A 15,396-nucleotide genomic window follows, 5' to 3' on the forward strand; every position below is an offset into this window, starting at 1 on the left:
GAGACATCTGGGCATTGGAGACAATGCCCTCTGCGACATGTATCATCTGCTGCGTGTCACGATGCTGCCGCCATGATGAGGGTCTGCCCTGCCCCTTGTGCACACCTGAGGGGGTTACAGTTGGCAGGCACCACTCCTCACCTGACAGGCTTCCAGGAAAGAAACCACTTGGCTGCCAGCAGAAATAGCTTCCTCCTATTTGGGGGTCGACCCCTAGTGAAGATTAGGGAAGCTTGGCTCTTTAAGAGTTGGGCCAATTCCCAGACATACTAGCAAGCTCGTGCCACAGGGCCCTTTGATTCTGGGCTCTCGATCAGTCACTCTAACTGCAGCTCTGTGCTCTTTCCAGTGGACAGACAGGGTTTAATTTTTATTAAACGGCTTGATATGCGGTGTCTGTACTTTACATGCTGCATGATGTGGCTGTGTGTAGTTAAGTGGCGAGAGCATGCTGTCAGTTCTGGTTAGGTTAGAGGATGGTTTTGTAAAAGGCAAGTCGTGCTGCCTTCAGTGCGACTCAATCACATTTTTTATTCAGAACAGGCACAAGTGGCTTCACCAACTCGTTGATGAACAGATTAACAATTGGCAACAATTTCACTAAAAATGTCAAACGTCCCCTCGATTGCAGCTTCTCAAATTTGAGGATCTGCTGCCTTTTCTTTTTTGTATATGATACGTAAACTGAACATCTTTGGGTTTTGGACGGCTGGTTTTACAACACAAGCTACTTGCAGATGTCCCTTTGGGAACTGGCAAATTGTTATGAACATTTGTCTCTGTTTTCTGACATTTTATAAACTACTTGATTAATTATTTAACTCCAAAAAGTATCAGCAAATGAATCGACTAAGAAAATATTTTTTTTCTCGGCTGCATACCTCTTTTACTTAGTGTTTCTCATCCCCGCGGTAGGTGAGTTTTTGTTTGGGTATCGATGGGTGTATGTGCCTCCACATTTGCATGCGTGCATATATTATACATATGTAATGTGCAGTTGAGCGCATCCTTCCCGCAGGTGTGGCTGTTTTCCTTTTGATGAAGGAAAAGCAAACTGATTAGCAGGCCCAGGTAACATCAGAGCAGCAGTTCCCGCCAGTGGCTGTGTGATTAAATCACACAGAGCGAGTCTCAGGGAGCTGGGTAATGAAGGGACAGGCTGGTGGATGCCTTCACACCCCACCCCCCCTCCACTTCCTCCTACTCTTTCTCCATCAAGCAGTACTGGAGCTCAGCCCGAGCCCAGGACAGGAGGTGGGGTGGAGCACAAATACCAACACACACTCACACACATGTGATCACTTTGGTTAATGTGTGTTGATTTGAAATGCACTCTTCTTCACTTCACTTAACATGTATGTGGACATGTTCATGTGGGTGTAGTCGAAGACCTAAACATACGTGTCCGTCTCTTAGGCTCAAAAGTCACGAGCATGACTCCACAGTGCGCACACGCAAAGCAAGAGTAGGATTTATGTATCTGTAAATCAGCTTTTTCATGACAAAATGATGAAGCAATCACCACAGGATGCATACTCTATGCAACCACCCTTGACTGGAGTTAATACAGCAAGGAAACTCATTTGCACATTTTACTTCCAAGCAGATTTAATAGAGTAATGATGAAAAACAGCAGCTCTGTAAATCAACAGTGAGCACAAACAAACAAACACAAAAAAATCCCACAAATCTTTCTTTGCAGTCCCACCAAATTCCTCAATCAAGCCAAAAATAAGCATTAAAAGCTCCTTAAAATACTGTTGATGGCTTTTGGTTACAGGCAGTCCCCATTCTCATCCCTGGCAATGGTCTTTTATGGCCAGGGACCTAATACAAGATTTCTGTTCTAGTGCAAACACAGTGGCCATGGGCACCAAGGAACAGCTGCCGTATAATTGAATTAACATTCGCCTTCTGCTCCGGCACTCAGCGCTGTGCTGAGAACTCATACACATCCCTCCATGAGCTCCATCAACCTGCTCCATGAATATGCATGCTACTGGTGATAAATATGCATTCTGTGTCTAATGTTTGTGGAGTTTCCTATATGGCGGATAAAGAGCTATACACTGACTATCTTGGGTGAGTGACACGATATACATCAAGTCCGTTGATTATTTTTAGTGCCACAGGCCCTCTGAGGTTGAGAGCTGAGCTGTTTGTAGAGTCTGTGTAAATTAAGGTCTGACAGAGACATCTAGTGGATCATTTATTACCATGCCAGTCATGTTTTTTTTTTTTTTTGCAGTTAAAGCAAATGACATATTGTAATCTTTTACCGATGGCAAATAGTCTTTTGGAAAAATCATCTTTCTTCTACTATGATCATTTTTATGTAAATCTGAAAACAAATATTTGCCTTTCACTGATCTAATACACAAGTCTGAAGTCAACCGTCAAACCAATGCTGGATTTGTTTATAACGGTTAAAAAGAGTCATAGAAAGGTCGATTCACACAAATGTACATTTCAAAGGTTGTTTAATCAGGCTTGAATATTTTTATTTTGATAGCTATTACTAAGATTAAAAATGGTCGATGAGTTAAAGAATCTTTTATATCACTTTCAGACTTTAAAAAAAAAAATATTATTCATATTTATGTCAATCTCTTCAAGGCATGTGTGGTAATTTGACACATAGAATCTTATCGTAAAGAAAGACTCTAGGACAAAGATTAGGGAAAGGAATGTACCAAACAAAATCTATCTACAGCTAGTCCATAACAATATTGTAAAAGAGCATTGAATGAGTGTATCAGTCATCTGCAATGTAGGTTGTGCATTAAGGTGGGACTGACTGTTGAAAGAAAAGAAAAGAACAGCGTCGAGGTCCTAATGTCATGGTGACAAAACCAAATGGATGTCTGCCTGGGGAGGGAAGTGGAAGAAAGTGAGCAACTGAGGTGGGTTCACAAACTGTCTGAATGATTTTTTTTTTTAGGGAGTTCACGCAAAAACAAATATAATTTATTGAAACAAAATCATATAAAAACATCAATGGATTGCAAGCGGAGGGTGTCACACTTGCTTCAGAGTTGTTGGAAGTAGATAGAAGCAATGGACAGAGTGAGCTGAATCACCTGCTAACTACCTCAAGACCATGTTGACGTGGCTGGAGGAGTTAGCAGATACGTGCCCACCCACAGTTTTGTTTAACTTCATTTTTGTTGTTTATGTTCATATTCTAATGATATTTTGATTTCAGTAAGTTGTTAAAAGTGGATCTTAGGCTCTTAACTTTTCATCCCTGCGTGGAAATGACATTTAAGGTCAGAAAAACAAGTCAAAGGTCTCTGGGGACAAAACAGGCACAGCAGCACGAGGAAAATAGTGATGCTAATGCAAATTTCAGATTTCTGTTTCAGACCAGCATCAACAACTGACAGCAGCACCTTCAGCACCCATGATGTTACGAGTACCTCGGAGAACTGTTTGGCAGCGAGAGAGCATGAAGCTATAGTTTATCAAACTACAGGAGAGGAGGAATTTATATGGCACATTTAATACTCAACTGCAATGCAAGAGGCAATACTGTCTTTCAAAGGTTGTAGCAGCTGAGTTCACTGGTATCATGTCAAACAAGATGACCAAAGTATCTATTGGTACCACCCAGGTCTTGTTTGTTGGGAAGGGGGCTAAATACCCTGACACACACTGCTGAGCTGCTTCTCAAATTAATCCTCAGGTGCCCGCATATTATCCTACTTAAATGTGGCATATATCCAAAATCCTCTATCCTGAAGCTGACTTTGAAGTTATTTGTGTGAAAAAAAGAGGGGCTCATGTTGGCCCAAAAATATTGTTTTGAAATGACAAAAACCATATTGATATTAGAGGTCATATTCATTAAACTAAATCAGGTATAATGTTTATTCTTTCATTTTTGTATACAATGCATTTTGGTACTTCAGCAGTCCGAATTAGACAAGTTAGTCTTTTTTAGTATAAAAATTTAAAAAAAGGAAAACTGAAAAAGGAAGATTTTAGACTATAAAGACAATAACCATGAAACATATACACTTGATTTCTTTTGTCAAACTATCGATGCCTCATATTAACTTCGGATTAACTGAAAAAAATATTTTTTTGCACAGCAGGAAGTCTGGTTTTTGTTTCTAATCACATACATTGAGATCAAGTTAGGAAGTTGCCTCTTCATGACCAGTAGGACCAGCAGATAATAACGTCAATAACAAGTGGGTTAGTATTTAGTGGGCACGGGACTGTTGTTTTAATAAACTTGAAAAAATATGAACTATTTGCTGACAATAACTACAGCCTTATATCTCACACTTCCCAAAATACAACTCACTTGTAGTATTTTGTGAAAACAGCCTAGGCTCCACACCCTTACTGTGTTACACAGTATAACCATTTTATTTTGCAGCTCAGAATAACTGCGGTCATTTTTTCGGACTTGACAAAAGTTACCCCAGAGCCAAAGAGAATCTCTATGTGTAAAATCAGTGGAGTGTCCCTTTAAATATGATAATAGTAGAAATAAAGACAGGCACACATGATCTGAGCCCTTTGAGTCCAGATTTATTGATACGGCTGTGCAGTGACAGAGCATGGTGGCACACACGGCCGCCTGGCCGGCACGAGACAGTGACACACACATACATACATACATACATACATACATACACACATACATACGCACACACACTCAGTCTCACTCTCACTTTCAGTCATTCTGTCCATTCAGGGATGAAGTGGAGGGTAAAATAAGGCGGTTTACTACTGGTTTGTCCACCTCGTTGTTTGTTGAAATGTATTGGCCACTATGTTGTAATTTGTCTGCTGTTGATTTTCATAAGCAAACATAATGGTGGTATCAGCCTGATAAGATTTATGGAACACGATAATTGGATTTGAGATGTTCACTCAGCTTTATTCAGTCCACCACATCTCTCGCTCTCTCTTTCTCATGCTCATCATCAGAGCAGGTCACAGTGAGGAGATCAGAAATGCACATTAAGTATTTTGTGGCAGTTTCTCTCTCTCTCTCACACACACACACACACACACACACACACACACACACACACACACACACACACACACACACACACACACACACACACACACACACACACACACACGATTAACATCTGTCTAACCTCAGTCACTAGTACAGGTTGAGATCAGTCATTCAAGAGTGATTCCATCTAAACAAGGAAAGATAGCACGAAACAAACAACAAATAATGTGTTTTATCGTAACCATTACAAAACTCCATGTTTAGAAGTCTTTACATGTCATAAATACAGCTAAGTTTCTTATTATGGTCGGTATAAATTCCTGTTAAATATTCATACAGTAGGCTATCACAGTAGCAAGTGGAAGGTAGAGCAAACTACAAGACTGTACATGTGTTGGTCCCTTGATACAGACAATACAATCTGCTTTACCAAGTGTCAGGCAACCTATTTTGAGGATACAGTAAGTTTTGTTTAATTAAAATTTTCCTAAATTGTTGCACTTTAAATTTACAATTTTTCTGACTTCAGAGCTGGTGGAATAAAACATGTCAAATGGACTGGCAGAGGAGAGACAACGTGAAAAAGAAAAATGTCCGTACATCATGTTGAAGACATGCTTTTGGACAATTCGTCCTCTTGGGTCAAAAAAGGAACAAACAGTACAATTAAACAAAACAAAAACACGTACACTTTGCAGCACAAAACAGCTAGAAAATAGACTTTTCTAAAAGAAAAAGAGCAAAATATACCAATATGACTACTATACTTCTGCAACATCAAACAGCTGTCTTGACAAACAGACTTTCCAACAGTGACTCTTTACTGTGCAATGTTGTTGGAAGATATGAATTGGTTTGTTTGACTGTACCTGGATCAGCACAGATTCAAATGACATCACAGAATTGTTTTTTTTCTACAGCTGGAAAGTGTGAAATGGAAAATACAGATAGAGGCACACATTCAGCCAACTGGCTCGCTGACCACTGACTGTAGTTTTTAGGTAGAAAGTAGCATGTGGTTACGTTGCGTGAAAAACTAGGGTACTATTGTTCCTGGGAAAATTAAATAACGGGGAGCAGATGTTAAAACAAGGAGGATAACAAACTAATTTATAATTCCTAGAATTTGAGTATGAATTTCCATGAATTTGAGTTACCCTTTTAAAATATAGAATTTTTATACTAAAAGAAGACAAGGAAAACTAAATCAAAGTGCACAGTTTTAGGAAAAACATATCCATCCTAATGTAAATCCTGCCAAAATGCATCTTTTCTTTGCTTCCAATTACACATATTAAGTATACAGTAAAAGCTGAACCAGCATCGCAGGGGTTCAATATGTTACATATGCACGTAAGCAATATTTGCATCGTCTACACAGGACATTATAAGCCTTAAAAAACTGGCAAACAATCAAGTAGCAGATACAGTTTGGACTCGTAGCCTCAGATGCATCACGGAAGCATGATGGTTTCGGCTGGCTAACAGGTGTACGAGCACACTGTAAACACGTCGATTAAACATTACACCAACAACCTAAGGAGGTGAAGCTGGTGTAACGTAACTGCACTGCAGACGAAAAGAAAAAAACATACAAGATTTGTCTCTAATTCAGCGACAATGTTGACTCTTTGCTACAGCTTGAATAACACATAAGAAGGCATCGAGAAGAAGACATATGGCGTGAGGATATTAGACACATCTAGTGCATGATTCATATGGGACGCAAAATGCAAAACAAGTCATTTTACAAAAAGGTAAACAAAGAGAGACTTTATGTATTACAAAAAAAATAAACTTGAATGCATTTGCGTGCGTGATATGTCAGAAATGCAAAAGCTGCATTCTAATTTTTGGATGTTTTTCACGACAATTATTTTACAATATATCTAAAAAAAAAAAAAATATCCCTTGGTAGATTATGGATAGATTTCTACTCCTTTTCAGGTCCTTACATATACAAACGTTTAATATATACAGAAAAGACGACAAACACACACAAAAAGAACTCGATATGTTCCTGGCTGCAAGGAAAATAAATGCATCAGAACTGCACAATGTCTGAGGAAAGCACAAAGAAAGTAAACATGTTCTGGGGGAAAAAATTTGCCACAACTGTTGGTAAAGATGTGTTTTTGTGGTAGCTTCAGCAAGAGGCTCTCAACAGGAGATCCCAGTTTACTGTACACATACCCATATATCATAGTTGTAGCAGTCGTAAAAGTCCCTCTAATGTGCATCTACTGTGTATTTCACACTGATCTGCAGTTATGTAATCATTTGCAAGGACCGAACTCAATAACTGTAACACAAGACCTTATGTCTTTTAATAAGTCTAATAAAAAGATGCCGTGAAAGTGGGACTCGTACAACGGCTACATGTCTACGGTTGTGTTGAACATACAACTCAGGGCGAAGTACAAGAGTGACAAACAAAAACCAAAAAAAACAATAGCAGTCTGTCAAAGGTTCCTCCTGACTGCTGTCATTTTAAGGTCATAAAATTTTCTTCATCATCTTTATCATTAAGCAGGAAGGGATGAATAATGCACACGGCTCTGCATACAAGAACCTGGCAGGATAAACATAGTAAAAGTAAAAACAGTTGATTCAAAAGAAACACAAGAGGAAGCAAATGTGTCAGTTTCTCGGTCTCCTGTAGAGGGCAACACAGTCCAACTAATGGCCTTCCCGCTAAGTCTGAGTTCTCCCACATGGGGTTTTAAAAGCAGGATCAGGTCGAAAGAAGAGCAGTAACAGTTGCAGCATTGAGGCCATGATGCCCCCCTCCCACCAGCTCGCTCACTCCATCACGACCTCTGCTTTGGAGGAAAAGGAAAAGGATTATTATCAATTTAGGGGATTTATGTTTCAACAAAGTGATCAGCTATTACGGGGAAATCCGCCTGCAGGCCCAGTGAATTATCTTATTTCACTTTAATCTCCTGATCAAATACCAGAGAGTCCAGTCCCCTGCTTCCCATTATTAATACGTTGTCCTATTTAAAATGTTGGATGGAAGTACTGTGTTTTTGTAAAGCCATAAAACAGATATTTGACTTTAATTTTCCGTCAATAGTTTTAGGCTGCGGGATTCAACCCACCATCGACTGCTTTGTTCTTGTTGTCTTCACCCGCTGGAGATTCAGCCCCTTCTAACAGCTCTCCTGAAAAAACAGTATATAGTTGTGACATTTGTCATCTGCACTTGACTGATATATTTAATGACAGCAAACATTCACAAAGTCTCAAAGCCTCATCTCGAAGCGTTTTTATTTTTTAAGTAAAACATTTTTCAGACCAAGAGAGTTTTTATTTGAAACTCTCGTGCAGATTTGGTAATTGGTGTATTAAATGATGTACGATCTACACATCTGCTGTATTATATCTGATGGGAATTTGCAGTTAGCTTTGAATGTTTTACTGTGTAAATATAATTTTCTCCATGAAGACATAGAACAAGCTGATATAAAATATGTACGACACAATCAGGACATTTTTTTAAAAATTATATTTCAAATCTTGAAGCTATTCATAGGAAAATATTTTTTTTTTTAATATAAATTAACAATAACATTTCTCCGTTTCAACATTTGACATTGTTTTTGGTTTATTTTCATTAAATATGGGTTCATCTGATTTGCAAATCATTGCATTCTGTTTAGTTTTTTTTTTACATTTTACACAGCGTCCCAACTTTTTCAAAAACAAGGTTGTAAACAAACTGGATATCAGAAATAAAGTTGCAACAGTTAGTCAATAAATTGAATAGTCAATCGACCCCAAATGAATCGGAAGCTTTTCTGCGGCAAACATTGATACTACCCTTGATGTCTTTGAATTTTGGAGTTTTGATTGGACAAAACCAGACATCTGTATTGCACCTTTCGCTTTAAGGAATTATACTTTAGAGAGGAATTTAGAAAAAAAAAAAAAAAAAAAAAACAGGGCAGGTTAATCGATTAATCTCGTTAAAACCTTCAAATTATTTAGAAAAACTCTTATATTTCTAAGAGGGATTGCATTAACACACTGGTGCGACATCTGTATTGTATTTTATCAATATTATACCTGTAGAGAAATATCCTCATGTCACATCTATTAAGACGGGCGATGCTGTGGGATTACACCATTAAAAAGATTTACCGTTCTGCAGTGGGGCATTGGACTTCGTGGCGCTCCCAGGCTGCGCTCCCTTCTCTGTCTCCCCTGTGTTGCCATCTGGTGGTCTGTTGACCTCTGCTGACTCATGCGCCTCAACCTCCAATTTGTCCTCCTTTGGTTCAGGCTGTTCGGTTTCTGTGTGGACCTCTTGGGGCTCCATAGCCTCTTCCTGCTGGGCTTCCTCCTCCGCTTCCCTTTTAGCTCGCTCTTCTGCCTCTGAGGGTCACATGGAGGCAATTTAACAAGAGTGAGTGTGTGTGTGTTTATGTGCATTAGTTACCGTTCGTTACTTTAAATCAGTGAAGGTTAAGAGAGCTCAGCATTTTTTTTTTTTTTTCTGTTTTAGACCGCAGATTTTTCAAACTCTGCTGAAACTTAAAACCGGCATTAACAATGTTTGGCCACTGGGTGGCAGCTTAAACAAGCTGTACAGATATTTTTCACTTTTAAATTGACAAGTACATTTATTTGGAAGCAGATGTCAAGCAATTTCAGAGAGACGTTGTCATTCTGTCACTTAATGCATTCAGGTCATATATTCACTCTGTTTTAGCTCTGTTTTTGGTCTTCACCAAATATCTGGCTGCTAAATGATTCATACGTTCACTGGCTCTAGTTGCTGACTAAGTCTGTTGATTGTTTTTGTATTTTATCAACTGAAAACAACTGCCTTATGCAACTGAATGCAGCACTCATCAAAACAACTAGAGGTAACCAAAAGACTAAACTTGATTGTTAGCAAAACCCCAAATAATAACCTGAAAATGCTAAAACACTCGTATATAAGCATTTGTTCCAGTGTTGAATAAATATAATCATGATAGCTGCAAAACATTGATCATTGGCACATTAACGGTCCTATTTTCTAACAAACACACTGTAGTTCTAATCAGTGGCTCTTGTATTGGTCAACAACTATTTAGGAAATAATTCCTTTGGCTAGTGTTTATGCTGTTGACTTGACGATAAATATTTATCTCTCACTCATAGACTATTCAATCTAAAGTTAATATTTAATTCCTTAATGCTCCTTATAATAACCCATCAACTTTCCAGTATGTAGATATACCAATATGTAAATGTTAACAAACTATTAATTTTGAATACACTTAAGTGCTTGTCTGAAAAATTGAAATAACTATAAAGTGATGTAAACGTTGTCCTTATTATTGGCTTATAACTGACATAAAACATTTACAAACAACAAATAAGGCTAGTGAGTTACAAATGATAAACTATCTCTCGGGGTTTTTTTTAGAAAGTGGTGTCAACTTGATTAAACATATGAAATAGAAATTAATGCGTGCGCTGATCAGCAGTGGCAGATTTTAACATAATGAATCAAAACAGATCATTTCCTCACAAATTCCACACTTCCACAGGTCAGTAAAATCCCTCTGTGATTAAGCTAAGAGCATTGCAGCGTTATAAGCCAATTTTCTCCACTCTGGTGGATTTCATGATCTGTTCGGACAGATCAGTTTTACTATGGCCACAAATCATCCCCATTTGACCAGATTTACGGTTTGTACGGATGTACAGTACCTTTACCAGCCTGTGCTTTCCACCTCTCTCTGTTCTGGTAAACCTCTTCGTTCCACAACGCCTTGAAGTTCTTCATGTCCACCACCAGCAAAGAACTTTGGCCTGAGGAGCTGCTGTCGGAGCCCATGCTCTTGACACTGCGCCTCTTGGCTTCATCTGAGCTAATACTGTTCAGACTGGACAGATAAAAATTTAAAAAAATAAGATAGAGGAAGGCAGTTAAAACAGAAGTCTACAGTCATAAAAACAGCTCTGAGGGAGAATTTTTAACATGAACTTGCAGGTAATTTTGACCAAGTTTTCTATCTTTGTTTAGCATATTAGCGTGCTAAAATTTTCGAATCATCAACAGACACAAAGTAAAACTGAGACTAAAGGGAAAGTCATTACTTGAATGGAAGTGTATGAATTCAGAGCCTTTTTTGGAGACAATCCCTCGCGTTTTTCTGACCCATAAGCCATGTCCACTTTTATATAGGCCTACAGTCAATGGTTTCAGCCCACAGCGTCGCTCACTGAATCTATGGTCACAATAAACTTCCTGTTTTGGTGGGACACAGTTGTTTTTCGGTTCTTCATGGGGGAAGGAAGGTTTTGGAGGTTTAATGAAAGACACTGTCAACTTGCATTATGGGAAATGCAGTTGTTGTTGTTTTTTAGGTCGAGCCAAGTCAGAGTATTTATGCAGCTACTGCTTCACTTTTGACCATTGTTTATTTCTTTATGTGTGTTGAGGGTCTTGAGACTTTATGAAAGTGTGATGGAAAGAACCCTTTAAGTTTATTCCAATTCATCATGTAGGGTATATGAATGTATGTAAGAAATGTTTCTAAAATCCTTCTAATAATTGCTGAGATTAACCACAAATGTCAACATCACGGTGGCACTAGAGGAAAACTCGGGAGGCCCTCAAAACCGGTAGGTTTCACCCTCTGAGGGCTAAGAATGCCCGTACAAAATTTCACGGCAATACATTAAACTGTAGTTCATTTTGGAGTTGTGGACTGATTAGCAGATCAACATTGCCTGGAGTCATATTCCTGTTTTGGCTAAAAAAAATTTTTTTTAAAAACACGAGTTTCAGATGAAGCTGTATGTTGAAAAAGAAAAGAAGCAAGACAGACGGATAAACAAGAGGCAGGCAGAGACTGCAGACACAGTTTATAGGTGATTGAAAGCAGCTATAAATGCTGTGAGGGAACACTGCAAGGAACCAAATAAGCACCCGGGTGTGTACGGAGACAAGGAGACTGCACAAGTGGTAACACTATCTGCGATTTCCACTCGGTTAACTGTGACTGGAGGCCCACTGAGTGATGCTAATGACTGCTGTTGGGGAGAATGTGGATGCCGACATTGACGTGCAGGTGCAATGGAAGATGCAGAGCCAGACTCCCTAAGTGCTGCATTATTTTCCAGTGAGATAACTTCACAAGACACAAAGTTTAAACAAATAAATAGACACAAAGTTTTTTAATTATCTTTGTCTGGGTAGTTTTTTAACGCAATGGCAAGTTGTGCTTTCTTATTTAGATGCTTTCACAGGCTTGCACACAGTGTACCTGATTTAATGCGATGACGGAGGAAAAGTATTGAGCCAATTAATTAAACCGGTGGGGACAACATCTCTTCCTTTTGCAGCTAAAGAGGCTGTTGTGTATGCCTGTCCGGCACCAAGGCCCATTCTTGATCAGGGACGGTGAGGTGAACTTCACTAACATCTCTAAAATGTCAATTTCAAGGTGTGTGGCTCTGCCTGATGAAAGGTGGAGACATTTCCACGCACAGAAATGGATTACTCATGGGAGACTCATCTGCTGTTCCCAATACTTCCATTAGATATGCTGTTGGTGCAGAGGAGCTGCTGAGTTTTAATCATGTCATTGGGTGAGCAGTTAGTCAGAAAGGTGTGAGAGCTGAAGGGTAGAAAACAGTACATTTTCCGTCGTTGATTAACCAGGCTTGCCGATTAATATCTTTTCTGATTTACATATAGTCACCCACTTCCATCTGCTCAGTTATGCTCCAGAGCAGCATTTAAAAATCCAAACTTTTCATTCACAAATATAATCTCACAGAGAAAGAGCTGCAGCTCACCTTGAGCGTCTAAAGCCGGCAAAACCTGCATGGGAGGCCTCGTCAATGAGCGGCGTGACGATGCGCTCCATCATGTCCGTCAGCACAGTGAAGGTGGGCACCACAATGAAGTCTATGAACCCTGGTGGTAAAGATATCAGCAAACATAATGTTAGTCTATATTCACATTGTACTGTAAGTGTATCCAAAGGCAACTGGACTTGCATCTTTAAACTCTCGTCCAAAAGGCTTCTTCAGTTCTAACTGAAAATTGTATTTAATTTCTAACTGTTAGACTAGAGTTTCTGTGTACTGACTGACCTCCACAGAACTGAAGATGCTTTTCGAATGAGCGGTGAAACATCCTCAAATCAAATAAATGCAGTTGCCTTTGGATAACACTAAGATTGACCATGAAATGGATGACTGAGAATCTTTACAGACCTATATTCACATTCTTTACTTAATTTGAAGTGTTTAAAGCCCAGAACAATCACTAAGAACACTGTGGAAAACACAATTTAATATAATTGATTTATTACATTATTATTATTATTGTTATTACTTAAAAATGGATAGCATCCCATGGAAATTGTTTGATTTTTTTTTTTTTTTTTTACAGAAGCAAATATTTGAACCTTTATGAAACTGAGATTAAAAAAAAAAAAAGGTTGTATACTTGGAACCACACCACAAGTTAAATTAGATTTGTCATTATTTATTAAGCAATAATATTAGTAAATGTCATTTTTTTTCCCCCCTGCGGACGAGGTAAGGACACAGTTGGCCTCAGTAGCTAGTACTGACACCTTTTTAGCAGAAATGACCTCATGCAGGCGTTTTGCATCATAGCCCATCACAAAGACTTCATAACATTTTTGACCATTCTTCAAATCAAAAGTGCCTCAGTTGCAAGATTTTTCTCAAAAGACATCATCCTATCCTGGAGTAGAACTTGCGTCCCCGTACGGGGAGAAGCCACTCACCGATCTGGGACTGTGCCACCATCGTGGACTTCCGGTCGCAGAGAGGGGAGAACGGCAGCCCGAGCTCGGACTCTTTGTCCCCCTGCAAACACAACAGCTCCCTCAGTACAGTCATTTAGTTGCTAGAAAAGGCTACCGCACCCTTCGGGCATGCGCACGCATCTCACTGGGCATGTAGACGCTCATAAACCCACACTTACCCCCGCACGCCATATGCTCACACTTCTATCAACAGACTTTGATTTGTCTGAGCCCCACCCAAAGTGCTTTTGGGCCACAAATGTGTTTCATTTTCTTTTCTGATTTGTCGCAAACAGATGAGTTGTGGAGTCGGGAGACAATGTTCTTTGGAGAAGCTATTTATTGACAATCCGTATCCCGAGAGACAAAGGCCTCGTGAAAGCAGCCACCATGACAATATCACTGATAATGAGAACCATGTGGATTAATAATGGAAGAGATGAAAGCAATGTGGCACCATTTAAACCAATGTAATTTTTGAAGACATTTTCAAATACATTATTTATTATTTATAGCCTAATGCAAATTAATTTGGGAGGTAGTGTTGTGCCAAAGCACCATATTAAACCAATGTTTCACAATTATTGTCATTATTTTATCCGTCATGTTTCACTGCAACTTCAGAAAAAAACAAAAAAAACACGGAATTTGTACTGCATTGACAGAATTAACAGCTTTTGTTGACAAAGCAGCCAGCAACTAATACAATCATAAACACAGCAACAGAGAAGCGACAAACAAAAAAAAGACAAATCAATTTTACTTTACTTCAAATTGTGTTTGCACCAATACAGCAAATAATTCACGCAGCAAGAGAATAGTATTCATCATACTTCGTCTGGTGACAAAGCTAGTCTTTTATTGTTGATCTGTGGATGGACCGTCTGCTCGGTGCTTCACTCCCAAATGACACAGTTGTGACTCATGACATGCTAGCTTTACCTCGCTGAGTTTGCACTGCACTTTATTGTCGTTTATTTTTTGAAGGAGTACCACAAAGAGCTTTTTGATTAATCGTAGTCTTTGCATGTTTTCTGCTGTTTGTACTGTAGCATCTAATCTCACAGCGTCACGTATTACCAAAGCCTGGAAGTAATGTGTTCTTCTTCTTCTTCTTCTCCTTTTTGTTGTCTATTTGATTTTTTTTTTTATTTCCTAAGGAATATTTTAAAAAATTGTAACCCATTCCTAATCTGAACCACAAAAGCACTAAAGCACATGTTTGGCTGCTGTCATCCTGCATGCGACTGTGACCTGACGGGTGAACCCACTCACCTGTCTGAAGAACTCCTCTAGTAGGGAGGTGGTCCAGCGGTTGTGGAGGTCCCAACTTTTGGCTGGGTGGCTGATGTCCGCCGTGTGCAGCAGCAGGGACAGGGCTTTGGGTTTGTCGATGCTGAGACGGGGAACATTGCAGTACGTTAGAGAGTTGTTTTCTGGAAGGGTCCGGTACTCTGGCTTTTTGTTGTTGTTGTTGTTTGGTTGTTTGTTTTTGTTTTAAATTGATTTGCTCTAGATTTTGTATTTTGACAGAAAAATATATTAATAATAGGTAATTGAAAAATACCAGTTGGGGGGAAGGATAGAAGTAAATGTCCCAGGCAATGGGTGTACCTGAAG

General features: G+C 39.1%; 1 protein-coding gene across 6 annotated transcripts in view; it reads right to left on the reverse strand.

The window, feature by feature from the left end:
• Positions 1 to 7,162: 7,162 nt before the first annotated feature.
• Positions 7,163 to 15,396, reverse strand: part of pde1cb (phosphodiesterase 1C, calmodulin-dependent b) — a 98,937-nt gene continuing 90,703 nt past the window's right edge. For 3 of the 6 annotated variants that reach the window (XM_069692334.1, XM_069692339.1, XM_069692340.1), the window contains 7 exons: positions 15,052 to 15,172; positions 13,756 to 13,837; positions 12,791 to 12,911; positions 10,694 to 10,869; positions 9,131 to 9,364; positions 8,089 to 8,151; positions 7,163 to 7,806 (listed from right to left, as the gene is read on the reverse strand). In XM_069692334.1, the coding sequence (XP_069548435.1) occupies positions 7,787 to 7,806; positions 8,089 to 8,151; positions 9,131 to 9,364; positions 10,694 to 10,869; positions 12,791 to 12,911; positions 13,756 to 13,837; positions 15,052 to 15,172 (817 nt within the window). In that variant the 3' untranslated portion in view covers positions 7,163 to 7,786. The remainder of the gene's footprint in view (positions 7,807 to 8,088; positions 8,152 to 9,130; positions 9,365 to 10,693; positions 10,870 to 12,790; positions 12,912 to 13,755; positions 13,838 to 15,051; positions 15,173 to 15,396) is intronic. The other 3 variants (XM_069692335.1, XM_069692338.1, XM_069692336.1) reach the window with 3 other exon arrangements.

Source organism: Brachyistius frenatus, unplaced genomic scaffold (genome assembly GCF_029030835.1).
Source record: "Brachyistius frenatus isolate BFR_SWC_R1_liver_20210118 unplaced genomic scaffold, ASM2903083v1 Contig_12, whole genome shotgun sequence".
Classification (NCBI taxonomy): domain Eukaryota; kingdom Metazoa; phylum Chordata; class Actinopteri; family Embiotocidae; genus Brachyistius; species Brachyistius frenatus.